The 19,535-nt window shown below is 51.7% G+C and overlaps 1 protein-coding gene across 1 annotated transcript in view; it reads left to right on the forward strand.

Moving 5' to 3' along the window:
• The window catches only part of CCNJL (cyclin J like), a 52,157-nt gene that overhangs the window by 25,726 nt on the left and 6,896 nt on the right, over positions 1-19,535 (forward strand). Inside the window, 1 exon segment of the mRNA XM_019794972.2 lies at positions 474-687. Coding sequence (XP_019650531.2) covers positions 474-687 — 214 coding nt within the window.

Raw genomic sequence — 19,535 nt, forward strand, 5'->3', positions numbered from 1 at the left:
CCTGAGAGGTTCCTGTGTGCTGGGTGTTTACGCTCACTGTTCATGTCACCCTCAGCTGTTGAGGAGGTGACAAAGGTGAAGGCAGGTGAGCAGGCCGGCACAACTTGGTAGAGCAGCTCCACCAGAATTTGGATGCTGGTCCCCGACCTCCAGGCCTGTACCTACTCATCCTTCCCCGAGGGAATGACTGGCATCTTTGGGGCCTGTTATTTCCTACTTCTGTCATCATATCCTTGGCGCACCATGAGCCTGTGCTCACCGAGGGCAGATGGGAGACAGTCCAGGAGTTTCTGGAACGGGGGGCTGGGGGGGGCTGCCATCCTGGGACTTGCAGGAAGAAGAACAGGGTACGGAGGGAATCGCTGCCCCCTCACCAGCCCGCAGGCGGGCCCCCGTGTCTCGCTCTCCTGGGGCATCCGAGGCTCTTGGGAGGCAGCCCTGACCCCCCCCCTTCTGTCCTGCCTGTCCTCCAGGAGCTGAAGCTGCCCGCCTTCCGAGCCCACTCCCCACTCTTGAAGAGCCGCCGATTCTTTGTCGACATCTTGACGCTGCTGAGCAGCCACTGCCAGCTCTGCCCTGCGGCCCGGCACCTGGCCGTCTACCTGCTGGACCACTTCCTCGATCGCTATACCATCCCCACCTCCAAGCAGCTGTACACCGTGGCGGTCTCCTGCCTCCTGCTCGCAAGTATGTGGACTCCACGCTGCTTCCCGCCGCCCTGTTCCTGGGAGCCTGGGTGCTCCCAAGTTGCTTGAGGTTTCTGAGGTCTTTGCGCATCTTCCGTGTCTGTCCTTTGCCGAGTGCGAACTAGAGTAATAACAATCAACATTTTCTTTAGCATCTGTAATGTACCAGGCTCAGCGATAAGGATTTTTGCAGCTGGATCTTAATGAAGCCACACAGTGACCTAGGATACTCCTAGTCCCCCCATTTTACCGAGGCACAGAGAGATTAAGAAGATTGCCTTGGGTGGTCTAGCTAAGTAGATAGCAGCCAAGGTTTGAGCCCAGAACGGCATAGTACTGTGCTCTGAAGTCCACGACCCCTGCTTCCTGTCATCGGGCCTCTGAATGTGCTAGAAGGGAAACCCGAACAACTCCTGTTCTTAGAGGTATCTAGAAATGTGAATGCTTGATCAGGGCCGAGCAGGACCCACTGTATGGTCACCAGGCCTGGGCACTGGCCTCCTAGGGTTTGCATCTTCCAGCGAGGCCTCACAAAACATGCAGTGTGGCTTTGACCGTCTGGCTGTCTGTCTTGGTAGAGACGACCATATGGCTGTGCTGCTCAGGTCATGCGCTTAAAACACGACTCTGTCGTGCTATCCTGCCACTTAAAATCACCCCCTGGTTTACCAGCAGTCTTCTGAGGATAGGGATCAACTGTCAAGGTCCTGTCTCTCTGACCTCATGCATCTCTGGCCAAGCCCCCTGCTGTCACAGAACTTCACACACACTGTCTCCTCTGCCTGGGGAGCTTCCCCACCCTGCCCTGCTGTGCGGTCCTAGTTAAATGTCACTGGGGTCCTGCATCCCTGAGAAGTCTTCCTCCACTGCCCTGGGCAGGTGAGGTATCTCTGATACACGTTTCCATGGCATCGTGTACTTTTAATTAACACCTACCTGCCCTATGAAACAGTGAGTTTCAGCGAGGGTAGGGAGCCTACTAGTACATCATCAAAAAAATATATTGGTGGAGTAAAGGAACGAATGGAGCTAGGGGTTCCTTCTGCGCTGGGCCCCGCACTTCTCGAAGGTTTCTTCCCAGAGGGGTGATATGCCCCAAAGTGGCCGGCTGTAGTCATGACCTTTCCTTGATATCTAGTGTTTCCTCCTTAGAATTCAGTCAGATTTGACATTCCTCTCTACAATATGTTATTGTCCTGTTTTATGATATCGGCCCTTCCCCAATCCTTGAGTCCCACGGGTGCTGCGAGAAGATGGTACCCATTTTCTCCTGTGGCGTTGTCTGCTCTTGGCGTGCTGCCATGAACCCCTGCAGGCACAGTCACCCAATTCTAGAAGCATGGCTTTCAAGTTTTAAATACTCTGTATTGTTTTCCACCATGGCACCATCCACCTGCTATTACTTACAATCCCTTTCACTGCTTACAGCCTCACAGTTCGTGATTTGCTCTACCTCGGGCCAGCTGGATCAGCTGTGTTCTACAGAGAATGCAGTCTTGCCGGGTGGGAATCCAGCCTGCCTGTTACTTCAAAGTCCCAAATCCACTGCCGCTCTCTTCCATCTGGGGCGCACTAGACATCCCCATCAGCCTCAGCCGAGGGCAGAATGGGCATCGCGTTTCAGGCGGCCCAGGAGTCTTCCGAGCCGTGGCCTTTGGCCTGCTGCTGTCTGTGATCTGTGGGCTGCATCGCGGCCCCGTGGGGGCAGGGGGCTTAGATTTCCATGGGGCCAGGCAGGCTGTCCCCCAGCGTCTGTCTGGGGAGCTGGGACAGGAGGCGCACACTGGAAACTCCTTTGTGCTGCCGCGCCATGGTGGAGGGAAGGGGGCCTTTCAGACAGAGAGGCAGACGCCCCCACCCACGTGTCTGACGGCAGCAGCCAGCCTGGGGCGACAGGAGCGGATTTTGCAGGACACCTGCCATATGCTCAGAGGCCTCAGGAAAGAAAAGTTTCCATGACAGCCTGCAATCCTATTCATGGCTCCCTCCCGTCTCCCCAGGCTGACTGTCAGCCACAAGGGGGGTCACCTTGCCTCCAGAAGCTTTGAGTTCTGCTCATTCAGTACCAACTAATTGCTCAGTAAGAAGAGCTACAGTTCTTGCCCCCACCGGTCAGCCCTTCAGGTTTTAGAGCTGCTTCAGGATAAGGGCTTTGCACAGATGGAACCTTCTTACCTACGCGCAGCCCCTCTGCCCCCGTGAATCCGGTCGGTCGAGGGGTCCTTGCCTGCAGGCCAGTGGAAGGAGGTGGAAAAAGCAAGAGCTTATGTGTTGTTCCATGGCAGATGAGTAGCAAAGCAGCCCCTTGGTCTTCCTATGACTGAGTTAATGGCATTTCTTATACCGGAGAGCATTCTCCTCTAAATACAGTCTAGATACAGATACACTGTAAGTACAGCCAGTCTCTCCACTCTCTTCTTCATCTTACGCAGCTTCCCTCCCTTCTGTCTTTATGTTGTTGTTGCTGTAGTTGCTTAATTAAAAGGTAATTTGACAGCATGGAGACCCCACAAGTTCAGGTGAGCTGGCTTTGACCGTGCGCCGTAACTGTCGTCCCCGCGGCGGCGGCTTTGTTACTTCCTGGTCCCTCTCTGTGTGCCCAGCCCCGTGCCAGACACTTGACATTCATGTCCCACGGAATCCTCCCAACCAGCTGACACGTTGTGCTGTCATCTGCCCTTGCTAGAGGCCCAGAGAGGCTGAGGAACTTGTCACACAGCTCAGAGTTCTGTTTATTTTTAATCGTGGTGAAATTCATGTCACAGCATGAAATTTACCATTTTAACCCATGTAAAGCGTAGTCTCATGGTGTTTAATCCATTCACACTGTTGTGCACCCGTCCCCTCTCTCTAGTGCCAGAACATTTTCATCACCCCGAAAGGCACCCTTAGATCCGTTAAGCAGCCACTTCCCACCCCTTCCCACTGCCAGCCCCTGGCAGCCATGAATCTGTCTTCAGTCCCTCTGGATTTGCCTGTTCTGGATATTTCACAGGAAAGAGGCACACAGCTTTTGTGTCTGGTTTCTTTCACGTAACGTCTTCGAGGTCCATCCACGCTGTAGCGCACACATCAGTCCTTCATTCCCTGGTACGGCCAAATAACATTCCGTTGTTTGTTTACCCTTTTATCTGTTGATAGACACTTGGGTTGTTTCCGCCTTTGGGCTGTTACAGTTAGTGCTGCTGTGAACATTCACTGCCAGCTTCGCTTGAACACCTGTTTTCAGTTCTTCTAGGTGTCAACCTCAGAGGGGAATCGCTGATTAGAATTAGCTCTTCAGTGTTGAACTTTTGAAGGAAACTCAGGAGTTTTGCTTTTGCCTGGCTGTTGCTGCTCAGAGATGACTGGGTGTTGTTGAGTCCTTGGTCCCAGGGCAGGGAGCAGCCTGAGGCAGGAGAGAGGGTAGGACAGGCACCCGGGTGGCTCAGGGGGTCAAGCAGCCGACTCTTGATTTTGGCTCAGGTCATGATCTCAGGGTCGTGGGGTGGAGCCCTGCCAGGGCTACGCACTGAGCATGGAGCCTGCTTAAGATTCCCTCTGTCCTTCTGCTCCCCTCCCCCTCGCATGTGCTCTCTCTCTCTCTCTAAAAAAATTTTTAAAAGGAGAGAGGGTGGGAAAGAAAACCAGAAAAGCCAGAGGCATGACCGGGGTGGCCTTTTTGCTAGGGCAGCGTGGCCCTAAATATAAGACATTATTATGATGATAAAAAAAAGTATGAGTTACATTTTTATTGTTAAAAAGTCCAAATGAGTAGCACTTTTATAAAAAAATTTGTTTGCCCCAAACGTGTAGTCCTGTTGCCACAGTTTGGTGTGTATACTTCCAGACCCAGACTTATTTATGTGTTTTCATAATTGGGAAAATAAATCTGTTTTTATTTACAAGGGGGAAAAATGAATCCTTGATTACACGTCCATATGGACTGCCCAGTAAACAAAATTGCAAATTTCCCCCCTTTTTCCCCTTTTTCTTTTTTTTCTCTCTCTCTCTCTATAACCCTAACTCCATCATACTTTCTCTTCTGGACCATGAGCCCCATCCTGACCCTCGCTGACTGCTTCTGGTATGTGAAAGGCAGGAAAAGCTAAGGGTGACACATCTGTTTCTTGGGGTAAAGTTCTGACTTTCAGGTTTTTGCAGGTGAGGCCAAGTCTTCTGCTGCCCTTCATCTCAGCTCTCATCCTCCTCCCCAGGAGACGGAAGCATCAAGCAGGAGGGGGGTCATGTGGCCTTTCTACAAGGCCCTGGTCCCCCTGCAGGGCAGGATCCTTTAGCCCGGAGTGAATCTGCCGTGTTGTGCAGCGTGTACCTGGGGAAAAGCTGGTTTTCCTACTGTACATTTTTATTTTTATTTATTTTTTAAAGATTTTATTATTTATTAGAGAGAGAGAGAGCACATGCCACGAGCAGGGGAGGAGCAGAGGGAGAGGGAGAGACAGTCTCCAGCAGACTCCCCACTGAGTGCAGAGCTCGACATGGGGCTTGATCCCACGACCCCGAAATCATGACCTGAGCTGAAACCAAGAGTTGGACGCTTAACTTTCTGAGCCACCCGATGCCCCTCTCCTGTAGATTTTTGAAAGTAGAAATGGTATACTCACTGGGACAGTGAGATTCAAAGAATAAAGTAAAAACCTGCTGCCCACCACACTTGCCAAAGATAGCTTCTGGCAGTAGTTCCTTCTGTCCTTTTCCAAAATTGAGCTGGTGTATTTTCTAGAAATGTTCTGTGCATATACAGACATATGGTTACTCCTCATGATTCAGAGATTCTGTACTTGCAAATTTTCCTCTTCACTCGAATGTATTTGTAACCTCAAAATCAGTATTCACGGAACTTTGGCAGTCATTCAGGGACACGTGCAGTCACCTCCTGTGTGCATTCCCAGCTGAGGTCGAACAAGGCAATGCTCTGCCTTCTTGTTTTCAGCTCTCGTGCTTAAAAACAAGGGTCCTTTTTCTCATTCTGTTTAGTGCCACATTTTCTCATTTTTCTGCTTGTTGGTTATTTTACTGTTTAAAATTTAGGCCCTCAGGGGGCGCCTGGGTGGCTCAGTCGATTGAGCGTCTGACTGTTGATTTCAGCTCAGGTCATGATCTCGGGGTCCTGAGATCAAGCCCCGCCTTGGCTCGGTGCTCAGCGAGGAGTCTGCTTCTCTCCTCTCTCTTCCTCTGCCCTCCCCCCACCCCCTGCACACTTGCTCACATGCTGTCCCTCTCCCTCCCTGCCCCCTCCAAATAAATAAGTAGATCTTTTCATAAACAAATAAATAAATAAAAGGGCCCTCGAGCATCATGCTGTCTGGCATTCCTGAGCACAAGGCTGTGATGTGCCATACAAAGAAAATACACATGCTAGATAAGGTTTGCACAGGTGTGAGTTGTAACGCTGCTGGCTGTGAGTTCGCTGATAATGAATCAGCAGTGCATCAACCAGCAATACACAGGTTCTATATTGAAAATGTGACCAGAGGGTCACAGGAACCTAACCCTGCACTTCCCCAGGAGCGTGGTTCTGTGTTTGCTAGTGCAGTGTCCCTGGTGACTTAAAGAACACAGCTTCTGTGAATAACCAGAATCAACTGTGTATTTACCCGAGTGCGTTAATACCAAAAGTGCTTTCTTCGTAGTTATGTCAGGAGACATCTTTCCCGTCAGTCTGCAGGGTTTACCTTGCTCATTATTGATTGCAGAGTTCTCTGGGTCCTAAACCCTGCCACTGCCGTCTGTGTGAGGACTGCTGTCAGTGGACATAAATTGCCATCTGTGTTTTTCACTACTATAAGTAAACAATAGGACAACAGCTCCCCTTTTCCCTGTAATTTTGCCCACGTGAGTGTGTGTCTGAGAAAAATGCGCAGAGGTGCAATTGCTTTGGTCAAAGGCGTGTGCATGGTGTGAATTAAGGTTTTGATAGGTTGCACTAAATTGCTTTGCAGAGGCTTTAACCAACAGATGATGAGATCCCTTTTTTTCTTAAATTGAACTTAATTTGTGGGAGCCTTTGGAACCGTCCTTCTCTACCTTAATAACATCAGATGAGGAGCCGCGTCCCTACCCCATGCTGGCCCCTCACAGGGGTCTACTTGGCGGCTCTTCTTCTGTGCTCCCAGCAAGGAGTGTGTTTGCATCCCAGCTTTCTGCCTTGTCCTGTCCAGGACGCCCAAATGAGAAATGAGTTCCCCAGACCCAACTGATTTTTAAGACTCCCTAAGCCAGAAATCAATAGCCTCATCTCTTAGCGAAGGGACCAATAGAAGCTGTTGCCTGCCTAGGACTTATGCTCCGGACCTCAGGAAATTCTAGGAGAGGCCCATCTCTCTCCCAGTAAACACCTTCACTCCCCCTCAGTCACCCCTGCTTTCCTTCCCTCCCCCTGCTTTGATTCCTTAGCTTCCTGCTTCTGAGAAGCAGCTTCTTTGACAGCAGGGCAGGGGTGGGACGGGGGTCTCTCTGTTGGAGATGGGGAAACTTGAAAGAAGTCTTAGTCCCTCCTGGTAGACAGGAGTGAAGGAAGGCCTGGGGAAGTTAAGCACACCAGCTCTCCCCCAAACTGGAATGTTTGAGCTGCCTCTAGGGCACTAATTGTAGCCAGCAGATGAAAAGGGGGCCATTTTTCCAGGTGGCCTTTTTTTAGGGGTGTCCTTTGGACAAAGCATGAGATTTATTGACAGGATTAAACCCAAATCTGCAAGGAAAGCAGTATGGCTTCCCCCACGCAGGAGGTAATTTGTATGAGGTGGTTAGGAGCGGGGCTCCTGCCTTCGGCTCAGGTCATGTTGTTGAGGTCCTGGGATGGAGCCCCACATCAGGCTCCCTGCTCAGCAAAGAGCCTGCTTCTCCCTTGCTCTCTGCCGCTCACCCTGCTTGTGATCTCTGTCCCTCAAATAAATAAAATCTTTTAAAAAATAAAAATTAAAAGCTTAAAAAAAAAACAGGTGGCTAGAGGGAGGACTGCGGTTTCCTCCCTGCCATGGCCTTACATTTCAGAACTCGGGGTGGGTCTTACTCGATGTGTGCACTTCATAGGACCGTCATTGATTATTTCCTCCAGAAAGCTGCTGCAACGTCGATGGTGCGTTCTAATCAGTGACATTTTGGTGATGGCCACACAGCACGGGGCGGACTGGAAAAAGTGGTCTGTCTCATGAGGACCACACCAAATCTATCCGGGCCCCGGGCTCTGATGTTGCGGTGCAATGAGTGAGGACATGGTGATTTTCCATTTCCTGTTCCCATCTCTGCAGACTGGCAGGCATAGAGCTATTTTCAGGGAAAGGATTTTGGGTGACGTGTCGGTCAGGAAGCTGGCTGGGCTGGAAACTCAGAAATGTCATTTGCCTTATAGCAAGTCTAGCGCTCCGGCCTGTTGGTCCAGGGCCAGGGGTTCTGGGGTCCAAGTGGGGTTTTTCTGGCTTGTGTGTGTGTGTGTGTGGCTGGGGAGAGTAAGGGAGGAATCTTAAGATGCATGAGTCAGTTGAAGATGCAGCATTTGGGAGCCCTTGACCCCCACACGGGTAGGTCACTCAAAAAACATTTATTCGACCTCTGCTGTATACCAGAAGCTGTATACCTGGAGAGGCGGTGGCAAACAGAAGGAGTATCCGCAGTCCTTGTCACTGGAGATAATTCATTCCACACGCACGTACCTACTACGCACTGAGCCTGGGAGACAGTGGGGCACAAAACAGATAGAGTCCTCGTCCTTGTTCTCGCGTTGCTTATGATCTGGAGGCGTCGTCCCCTAAAGAAGCAGCCTGCAAGCCAGGGGTTGCCAGCAGGGCTCTGGGCACCTGCCCAGCACAGGCTGGTGGCCCTTCTAAGAAAATCTAAGTGTCTTTACTTTCAGGAGAATGGCCTGGCCCGCATCTTAGTGGGAAAATGACCAAGACATTGACGTCAGGCACCCTGTCTGAACTTCACACGTATCTGCGGCTTGGCGGCTGGGAGCTAGGCATTCATCTTCCTTTTCCTTTTATTTACTTTAACCTTGAATCCTCTCTGGAGTGAAGACTCGTGTCTTACCGTACCTTGTTTCCTGTTACCTCCACGATTGCGTTATACACATTCTCCCGTTAATGCTGAAGTGAAGGGGGCAGAGCTAGCGAGTTCTTATTCATGGGGGCCCCTTGTCGCCTGGAAGAGCCACTGCTGGGTTTTCCAGATTATACCTCTTCCTTGTCTTGCCTCAGAGACTCAGACCGTAAGTGGTGGAGAGAGTTTGCTCCCCTGGTCCCAGCAGCCTGCCCTTCCCTGGGCACCCCCACCTTGTCAGCGCTACTCAGGGTACTACCAGCAGGGCCACTTCCACTGGTTTTAAACTACTTTCAGACCCAGCCTCTTATACCCTTGGGCGGGGAGATTAGAGATGATTTTTTTTTTTTAAGGATTTTATTTATTTGTCAGAGAGAGAGGGAGACAGAGAGATCGAGCACAAGCAGGGGGAGCGGCAGGTAGAGGGAGAAGCAGATTCCCCACTGAGCAGGGAGCCCAATGTGGGACTCGATCCCAGAACCCTGGGATCATGACCTGAGCGAAAGGCAGACGCTTCACTGGCTGACCCACCCAAGCGTCCCAAGATGATTTTTATGTTAAGTGCGTTTGCCTGGATTTTCAAGAGTGTCTTAAAGGAGTATCTGTTGCCTCTTCCTGCCTCCCAAGTCTTCATTTTAATTACAAGCATTTCATTGTCTAGACAGGAAAAGTGTCTTCTTTGTCACTGACATGTTGGGGTTCCTGGAACTCTTCTAGGAAAGTCTGATTTGTGGGCACTTGTGAAGCAGATTCACACTGAGATAGTCTTGGCAGACCCATGTTCTGGAACCTTCTTTGGCATTTACTCTGGCGGTTCTGGCTTCTAGGGTCCCATCAGTGGCATCCTCTGAGAATTTTTAACTTTTTCTTCAGTGGGAGAGTGATATTTCTTCCTTGTAGAAAATTAGAAAATAGAGAAAAATATAAAGAATAAAATAAGGGGCACCTAGCTGGCTAAGTCTATAGAGTATATGCAGCTGTTGATCTCAGAGTCATGAGTCCGAGCCCCATGTTGCGTGTGGAGCCTACTTAATTTTAAAAAAAAAGAAGAAGAAGAATAAAATAAATGCTTGCAAATTCACTACATTATTTTTTTTCTGTAATCAAAATTTGGGGTGGAGGGCAGATCCTGGTCCCAGTGATCAGGGAATGGCGAATATGCTGTTTATATGCCACGCAGTGTTTTGACTTCTTTGCATGGATTTAGTTGTTCGATCCTCAGAACAATCCTGTAAAATAGGCAGTATTATTTTCCCCACTTGATTGAGGAGGAAGCCGAGGCTCACCAAGTTAGGTGACTTGCCCAAGGGTACGTGGTTGGGGCCCAGGTAGCCATCTCCCTGAGTCCTTGCTCTCCACCACCACACACACCAGCAGCCTTTGTCCTGCAGCTGGATTCCTCCCGTCCATGCCGCGCTGGGAAGGCAGGCTAGCAGGTGGCGAGGTTGCTAGGAGACTCCTGGCTCTCCTTCCTGAGCCTGCAGAGCCACGCGTTCGCTGACCGGGATGAACACCTCCATCCTCAGGACCAGGTCTCGTGTGGAAGCCGTTCCTCTTCTAACCTGAGAGAAGTGGCCAAAATAGCCTCTCCTCCTCCTTTCCCCTGCTCCAGCAGAGGTGCCGGGACCCCCGATGTCCACACCTATAGCCCTGCAGTCCAGAAGGACTCGCTCTCTGCTCTCCCTGCAGCCTGGTCCAGAGCAGCCCCTGGCGAGCTGGGAGTGTGCATTCTGCAGAGCAGTGGCCTCCACTACCGAGAGAATGCCGTTCCTCTGCAGGAAGCCCTTGTTCAGCCCTGGCCCCAGATGCCAGCCGTGCACCTGCCAGGGGCCCCCACCCCACCGCCCCTGCTTTTAGATAGTGAAATAATTTGTAAAGCGGAGCACAAAGGAGCCTGGGATTTGCCGGGGCCACCGTGTGACATCAGTGTACCAGGGGCTCCATTCTGAGACAGGGAAGTCCTCGCAGCCAGACGGGAAGCCGGTGTGTGACCCAGCTGGCCACATGCCCCCTCTGACCTGGGAGGCCTTTTTACAATTTCCTCCTGAAGAAAATAACCACCCGCAACCTCCCCTCTTGTCTCTGTTTCCAAAGCTGGACTCGGTAACTGACTCAGCCGGTCAGAAATGTGCTTTCATTCATTCCTTCATTTGTTCATTCATTCATTCTTCCAATATTTATTGAGCCCTACTGTGTGCCAGGCTGGAGATGCAGCCATGGGTGCTCTAAGAGAGGAAGGAGACAGGTACTGGGAGGAGGGACGCACTGTAAGGCAACGTGTGGTCGGGGACTTGATCTCTTTTGTGCTCCGTTGTCTCCGAGACGCAGCCCCTAGGAGGTGTATCTGTGTGGAATGAGCCCTCTTCAGTGACAGGGACTGTAGGCACTGCTGCCACTCACGCCGTCTCGCTGGGGCTGTCAGCCACTGAAAGGACCTTTCTCTGTGTCCTGAGGAGGGGTAAGCTCACCCAGGGAAGGTCCCAGGTCCACCTTTACACCAGCTCTCCCCAGCTGACCCCTAAGATCAGAAGCTCTTTCTCCAGGACATTTCCTAACCTCCAGATCCCTGCAGCAGGTCAAGGGCAGCACACTGCCTTTAGCTGGAGGTTTTTCATGCTCCATCCCTGGCGTTCTGTCTCCCCCATATCAGACCCTGTCCAGAAACTAACCTGTCATCGTCCCTGTGACTGCAATTGCACAGTTGGCCCCAAATCGACAGAAGTGCACAAGGAAGAGCAAGGTCCAGGGTTTGTGGAGCACTGGGCACCATTCCAGAACACTGAGCTCTCACACTACTTTTGCCACCGTGCCACTTCTGTTATCCCCGTCGCAGGGGCTGAGCTCACAGCCAGCGAGAGACGGGGCCTCTGTAGAACCCGGGGCGGTCGTCATTGGAGTCACCATCATGCCTTCCATGCTGCGTCGCCAAGCAAAATGGCCCTTGAGAGGGTGCCGTCCGCAGAGCTGTTTGCTGGCTTCTCCGTCACATTGTTTAAAATCTCTCTCCCGTGGCTCCTCAGACAGATACTGCCTGCCGAGGGGCGCCTGGGTGGCGCAGTCGTTGGGCCTTTGGCTCAGGGCGTGATCCCAGAGCTCTGGGATCGAGCCCCATGTCAGGCTTCTCTGCTGGGAGCCTGCTTCTTCCTCTCCCACTCCCGCTGCTTGTGTTCCCTCTCTCCCTGGCTGTCTCTCTCTCTGTCAAATACATAAATAAAATCTTTAAAAAAAAAAAAAAAGATACTGCCTGCTGGATGTATGAACAGTGTCCCCTAGGGAGACAAATAGGAAGCCTCCTCTGGCCCCCAATAACTACAAAAAGCCAAAGAATTTTTTTAATGGAAAAGCTGGTTTGGATCGGGGTGGGGGTGTAGTCCTTTATTACAGGAAGGATCCCCTTAGAGATACGCTCATCCACTTCCGTCCTATCTCTGGAAGAAAAAAGTAGGTCCTGTTGACCATATGGATCTTTTATGGAAAGGCTCTGGGATTAAAGTGCTAACTAGTAGAAGCAGAGGGGAGGATGAAGATGAGAGTCTGCGTGGTGGGGAGGGGGCACAGCTGGCCTCACACCCCATCCGTGGGAATCCAGGCACCCAGACAGCTGTGGAGACTTTCTGGGATTGCAGGGACCCTCGTGACTCTGAGATGCTCTGGACTTTGGAGCATTTATTCATCATTTTTAAAAAAAATCTTTATTAAGTTTATGCCAGATGCCATGCTGGGCGAACGGCTCTGTGATGTTCTCCAAGACAAACGTGAGCCCTCCCCTCCTGGAGCAGATAACCAGATTCCCAATTTTCCTTTGTCCCTGACCAGCTGGGTGGTGGGAGCAACTCAGTCCTCCTGAGCTTCTGGTTCCAAGTGGGAGACACTCCCAGCCTCCAGGCTTGTTACCAGAAGCACTGAGAGTGCGGTGACAGGGGGACTTCCCCTCCCCGGGGGCTGCCTGTGTTTCTTGATGCCAGCTGTGCTGTGGTGGGACCTGACATGCAGCAGAGAACCAAAGGTGGGAGTCCCTGTGCTCCCAGAGCTCGCGTCCTGGTGTGTGCACATTCTGCCTCTTGCTGACCAGCTCAGTGACCAGGAAAGTTCTACCCCTGTGGGGAGGTCCCATCTGGGAAAGTCTGTGGACCCCATCCTCCCCTTTGCCTCCCTCTGTGTGAACCTTGGAACCTCCAGCCAGCCCCAGAGTAGAGTTCAAGGTCACAGTCCAAGGGAGGGAGGCTGGAGCCACATTGGCCAGTGGTATCAGTGGGGGGTTGAGGGAGGTGGGGATATCTTTTATTGAGCTTATTTCTACCCCTTTTTCGGAGCCTGTAAGAAAATGTCTTATAGCGCTGACTACCAGCTTTGGTTCATTTGTACCTAATAGGACTTTAGAAGAAGATCCCAGGTTTGGGGTGCAAAGGATAAATACTGTATTCCATAACTCACAGAGCAGCAGCAGCTGCTGTTTATGGGGTGCTCTCTGTGCCCGAGGCCTGGTGCCAGTCACGATGCCTCTGCTGTCTCCTGAGCCTCCCTACCACCTTGAAGGTCTGGGTTTCCGGGTGATGGCCCCAAATCACACAAGTTATATATATGTTACAGGGGCGGGGATGGAAAACTGGCACCTGAGCCTGAATTTGATTAAGGCTTTTAGGGAGGGCATTCCCAACCTGTTTCCAGTTAGGACCTCCCCCAGAATCTGGGCTGCCCTGGGTCACAGAATGCTCAGCCCTCATTAAATACTCTCAGCTCACATGAAATATTTGCCCCTCTTGGTGGCCACTTCTCTGGCCTTGTAGGAAGGGAGAATCTGTGGAAGAATTAGCATTGGAAAGGTCTGCATTGGGCCTGGCCCTGCCTGGGAGCTGGTGGGCCCGTGCTTCTGGCCCTGGGTACGGGGCGGCGGCGGGGGTGGGGAGCTCCAGAGCTTCCTCTTTCCCCTTGGGCTCCCACTACCTCTACTGCCTCACCCCTACCCACAGTCATCTCTGAAGCTGGTGGGCCCACCCAGAGGGCCAGGCAAGACTGGGAAGCCGCTCGAGCAGACCTTTATCCCCCCGACCTCCCTCCCTCTCCTCCCTGAACATCAGCACCTTACAGAGTAGGACAGAGGGGCCTCTGAGGGGTGTGGGGCAGCCATGGGGGTATCAGTTCCTAATCCGATTCTGTTCTCGTTCTCAGATGACAAGGGGGGGACCTTTAAAATAGGAGAATGGCCCTTCTTGGGGAACAGTAGTTTTGCCTGTTCTTAAAAGCATTGCATTTCAGGGCGCCTAGGTGCTTCAGTCTGTTAAGCGTCTGAATCTTCATCTCAGCTCAGGTCTTGATCTCAGGGTCATGAGTTCAAGTCCTGCTTTGGGCTCCATGCTGGGTAAGGAGCCTACTTAAAAAATATTTTAAAAGCGCTGCATTTCTTGGGGTGCCTGGGTGGCTGAGTCGGTTAAATGTCTGCCTTCCACTCAGGTCATGGTCCTGGGGTCCTGGGATCAAGCCCCATGTCAGGCTCTCTGCTCGGTGGGGAGCCTGCTTCTCCCTCTCTCACTGCCCCTTCCCCCACTTGTCCTCTTTGTCAAATAAATAAATAAAATCTTAAAAAGAAAAAAAAAAAAAAAAGCATTGCATTTCTTTAGGTAGGAAGAGGATCCAGCTGTTGCTTTAAAACCTGATTCTCCTTAGCCAGGAAACTGTGGCCTCAGATTGGAGCCTAGGTCTAGCTCCTGAATGGGCAGCAGGTAACCCTGAATGAGTCTGCAGACAGGCATCATGCTGGGCCTGAAGGACAGACTATGGGGGCGTGTTCACGGGGAGCAGTGGGTAAAGCAGCCTGCTTCGTAGCACGCGTGCAGCTCTGGGCCTGGACATCACAGACGGGGCCCCAACTGACTTTTTACAGAATTCTACTCTGCACGTGCGCCTTTTCGCTTCAGAATTTTTCTAAAGGCAGTCTTAAGTGTTGATGATTGTTGGAGACGGGTAGCGTATTCTTGGGCGTTCATTATAACATTTCTCTTTTGGGGAGTATATTTTACATTTTCCAAAATAAAACATTCTTTCAGCAATTAAAAATATTGTTTCCCTTGGCCCTTGTTCAGAAAAGTCAGGAATCCTATTTGGCCTGCTTAAGGCTTGTTTGCTAGGACCTTTGGTGGAAGAAGAAAAGCCAGGCTTTAGAGTAGTCGGTTCGTAGAGACAGAAAATAGAATGGTGGTTACCAGGGGAGGGGGGAACAGGGACAGTGAGTTACTGTTTCATGGGTATGCAGTTTCAGTTTTGCAAGATGAAAGGAGTTCTGGTGATTGGTTGCACAACAGTGTGAATGTACTGAATGCCGCTGAACTGTATGGTTAAAATGGTAAATTTTATGTTATGTGCATTTTACCACAACAAACAGAAATGCTATTAAAAAAAGAAAAGGAAAAAAAAAAAGCTGGTCTGTGAGTGTCCCTCCTGAGGCTTGCTGGACTGACAGCGTCTTGCCTCTGTGGTTGAGTTAGGCCACTCGGCTGGACTCCTACTCATCAGTCCAATGATTGTGTGACCTGCCGGGAATGGCTGGGGCCATCCAGGTTGGGCACCAGCCCCCGGGAAGAGCAGGAGGAACCTTCAGCCAGGTGTGCAGAGCGTCCTCAAGGGCATTATTTGCAGGTTCCAGCACTGCGCCCTGCACTCAGGACTCCCGTGTCTCTTCCTGAGCTCCAGACCCAGGGTGAGTGCTTCAGTAATCTAAGGATTTTTTTTTTAATCTTATAAGTATGTTGATATGACTCCCCCTGCTCAAATTTGGGACAACATGAACATCCAAAAAGAAACATGTAGATAGAATGATAGACTTGTTAAAAATCCTTTTTCAACCCCAACTAATTATTTATTCAGGACTCGTTCGTGGATGCCAGATCATTGAGTTCCAGGATAATCAGTCTGAAGGTGTCACATCACAGATTACTTATTAATTTCACAGGAAAATGGTACCTTTAAAATGGAGAGATCTGGTGTCACCACCACCTTAACCAAGGGATCAAACGTAGCATCACTATTGCTGGGACACCCTGACATTCTAGAACTCCTGATGTGAGCCGGTAAGAAGGGGGAAACATTGCCTCTGCAGTTTTCTTACCCAAACTGTTCAATCCTAAGGAGACAGTCCAGAATACAGGGCATTTTTTTTTTTTAAGTAAGCTCTAGGCCCAACATGGAGCTTGAACTCGTGACCCCGAGATCGACAATTGCACGCTCCACCAACCGAGCCAGCCAGGCACCCCCAGAATAGGGAGCATTTTAGAAGAAAACTGGCGTGGATTCATCCAGAGTCAGGGTCACGAGAAACCAAGAATGGGACTGAAGAGATGTAACAGACACCATGTGTGAGCCTTGTTGAATCTGGATCCAAAAAAACAAAAGTTAGAAAAGACATTCTGGGGACTCTCGGGGGGAAAGTCAAATGTGGACTGAGTATTAGGAAATGTGAGTGCAGGGGCGCCGGGCTTGCTCAGTTGGTGGCGCGTGTGGCTCTTGATCTCAGGGTCGAGAGTTTAAGCTCCACGTTGGGTGTGGAGCCCACTTTAAAAAAAAAAGGAAAGGAAAGGAAATGTGATTGCCTTAATGCTGATGTTCTTAGGGTTGGTAATAGCATTATGATTTGTAGGAAAATGACTGCAGGGGTGGATGCTGTCCAGGGGTGGCATGGCACGTCTGCAACTTAATTAGAAATGGCACAGCAAAGCCAGTATGTGTACACACACACACACACACACAACACATGGGGCTCAAAGTCAGCAGTGGGTGAATCTGGCCGAAGAGTCATCTGTGTTCATTGTTAACATCATTTCATCTCTTCTGTGGATTTGAACATTTTCCAAATAAAACGTACATTGAAGGAGTCTGAGAGAGTCTGTGGCTCTGGTCTGACTTGGAAAGACGCAGACTTCTGTCCCCCCCACGTCCCCGGGGACCTGCCTGAAGACTTCCAGGCATCTGGTGTCAGTGCAGTTTGTTGATAAGGAGCAGGCAGCTGAGTGGCCGCGGCACCGGGGACAAAGGGCTGGCCCACTCACAGTCCACGGGAGGAGGGGAGGAAGTGTCTTCCAGGCACGTGCAGCACCAGGAAACTCATAAAATCTTGTCTGGCCGCAAACTGTATTGTGCTGGGGAATAGGTGCTGAGCGGGACTTTGCAGCCGGCGGCGGAGAGCAGGGGCTGTAAGGTCGCCCCTAGAGGTGGAGCAAAGTTCTCGGAGCCTCGGCGGGTCTGAACAGAACTACTGCCTGGGAGGACCCCATGTCCGGCCCAGCATGAGGACTCTGTCCCTCTCTGTGTGCTGGGCACTCCTGAAGCATTTTCCGTCCTGCGTGGCCGGTTCATCTCCACGGGGGCAGCTGCTTAAGCAGGAAACAGCCTGGGGCGTTTAGAGCCCTTAGGTCCAGAGCAGACTCATGGGGGATTCAGACCCCACTCTGCCCGGCCCTGGCCTGCCCAAGCTTCTCCAGCCTGGGGAGCAGGTGAATTCAGATTCCTTAGTAACCCGTGGCCCCTTCCCTGGGAGGGTAATCCTCTTGGGCAGGGTGACTCGGGAAAACGCAGAGCTCTGGAAGGTTTGAAAAGCTCTGAGGGCAGGGAGGAAACTAATCTCATTGAGCACATCTGCTGCTCAGAGCGGATTGCTGGGCAAGGCTCTTAGGGCCCCCCCCCAGGGTGATGCACATTTTCGCTGGGGCTGTGACCTTCACCATGCCACCCTCTGCTCTGGGCAAGAAAAGAGAGCTTGCACCCACTGAGTATCTGTGAACGGTGTTGGCTTAGTTAAGCACAAGGTTCAGGGAAAACTTCACAAGTTTGCAAAAATATTTTCTCTTTCTTTATAAATTGCATGAAGATACGACCCCTGGAGAAAAGAATAGGGAATGCAGATAATCTGAGATAATCAGAGAACAATTCAAATGGCCCGAAATTCAACTATCAAGACGGTACCATTCATCCTTTCAACATATATGCATTGGGCAGTCACTACATACCCCGCAGTGTGCTGCGGGGAGCTGGGGGCACAGCTGCGGGTGGGTCAGGCATGGTTCTTGTCCTCACGGGCTTCGACCTATTAAGGACGCATTGGTCAGGTGCCAGCCATTAATATTGCTAGTTGCTATGAAGCAGTCTGAGCGTGAGAAGCTCCTTGATGACATCCAGTGACCTCTGAACTGAGCACCAGAGGACACGTGATAAGGTGAATGAAGGGATGAGTGCTCCCAGCTGGAGGAGGGGTCCTATGCTTAGGGAGGGTGTGGGGGTCTGGCAAGGCCTCACCAGCCAGGCCCCACCCAAGGATTTCCAGCCATACAGGAGGCTCTGCCCCCTGGGGCAGCCTTGACCTTGCTGTTCCTGCCCGAGTTGCCCATACGAGCAAGACAAGGGAAGGTGTGTGCCCTGAAGGTGACACCACGCCAGGCTTCGGTCCTGCTGGGTAGGGCTCTGGGAGGAGAGGGTCTGGGCTTGCTGTAAGCTGCGGAGGGGCCGCTCCACCATCAGTCTCCACTGCTCGCTGTTCTCTTCCTGTTCAGCTCCTGCCCGGCAAAGACCAGAGCTTCATGTCACACCGTCTTTGCCCGCTGAGTGGGCTGCTTACGGCTCGCGGAGAAGGTGGAGAGGCTGGCTTCCCAGAGGCCGTGACACATTTCTCTGTGACATTTTTTGAGGCCTGCCTGGGGAATGCGTTGTATCCGCTGTAAGGCAGCCTGAAGTGGTTGCTTCCTTCTCTCTCCTAAGAAGGGTGGAAGTCTGATGGGAACTGGGTCACGAGGAGCTTGCAGTTGTGCCCAGGTGTGTGGATTCTTTGTGGTTCTTTTAGTCGGCCCAGACAGACTCGTGCTTCCTGAGCTCAGCTGACCATCCTGTCTCTTCCGACGCTCACTCAGCAGTGCTCTGCCCCAGTGAGCTTGGGCTCAGAGGCCACAGGCGACCATGCCGAGGCCAGGCCTCAGGACTCACCGCGTGATGTGGGGGTCAGCCGGGACCATGATTCTGGTGGGGGAAGACTTCCAAGGGGTAGGGACTTGGGAGGGTGAAGGTCCGCAGAGCGAAGAAGGGAGGGGAAAGGGTGCTCCAGGCAGAGGGCTGTGTAGATGACGACTCGTGGGCAAGCGGAGTGAGGGGCCTTCAGAGAAGTGCAGGGACGGAGGCCACAGCCAGGTGTGCATGGTTTCCGCAGGGCCAGGTGGGTTAAGGCTGGGAGGCCCATGGCCACCCCACCTGCAGAGCCTCCCGCCGTGGAGGTCGCCCCTGAGCTCTCCAGCGCTGCTGACTGCCAGGGTTGCTGGGTAGATACCTCCGTTCCCTTGACCCTTGAGTGGATTAACCGAGGTTCGTGTTTAACTTGTGTTTGTATCTAGCTCGCTGAGGCTCTGTTTCATGCCGTTTATTTCCAGACCTTCCAGTATTTATTCATTGTTCCTTCAGTACCTTCTGAGCCCTGTGACGTGCCTGTTCGTGGGGTTTCACATCTTTTTGTCATCGCCATTGATAGGAATGTATCGCAGTTACCTATTCCTGCCAAACAAAGCATGCCCACACTTGGCGATCTAAACAACAGTGATGTGGGTTGCATAGCGTTTCCTCTGCTGGTTTCACCTGTGCTTATTCATCCAGCCACTGGAGGGACGGGGCTGGAAGGTCCGGGAGGGTCTCATTCACACGGCTGAGAGTTGGCGCTGGCTGTCTCCTGGGTACCTCTGTTCTCCTTGTGGCCTCTCCACCCCCAACAGGCCAGGCCTGCTTCCTTACATGGCAGTCCCAGCATGGCACTCCGAGGGAGGAAGGCGGAAGTCCATAATGTCACAC

Source organism: Ailuropoda melanoleuca, chromosome 3 (genome assembly GCF_002007445.2).
Source record: "Ailuropoda melanoleuca isolate Jingjing chromosome 3, ASM200744v2, whole genome shotgun sequence".
NCBI classification, from domain to species: Eukaryota; Metazoa; Chordata; class Mammalia; order Carnivora; family Ursidae; genus Ailuropoda; species Ailuropoda melanoleuca.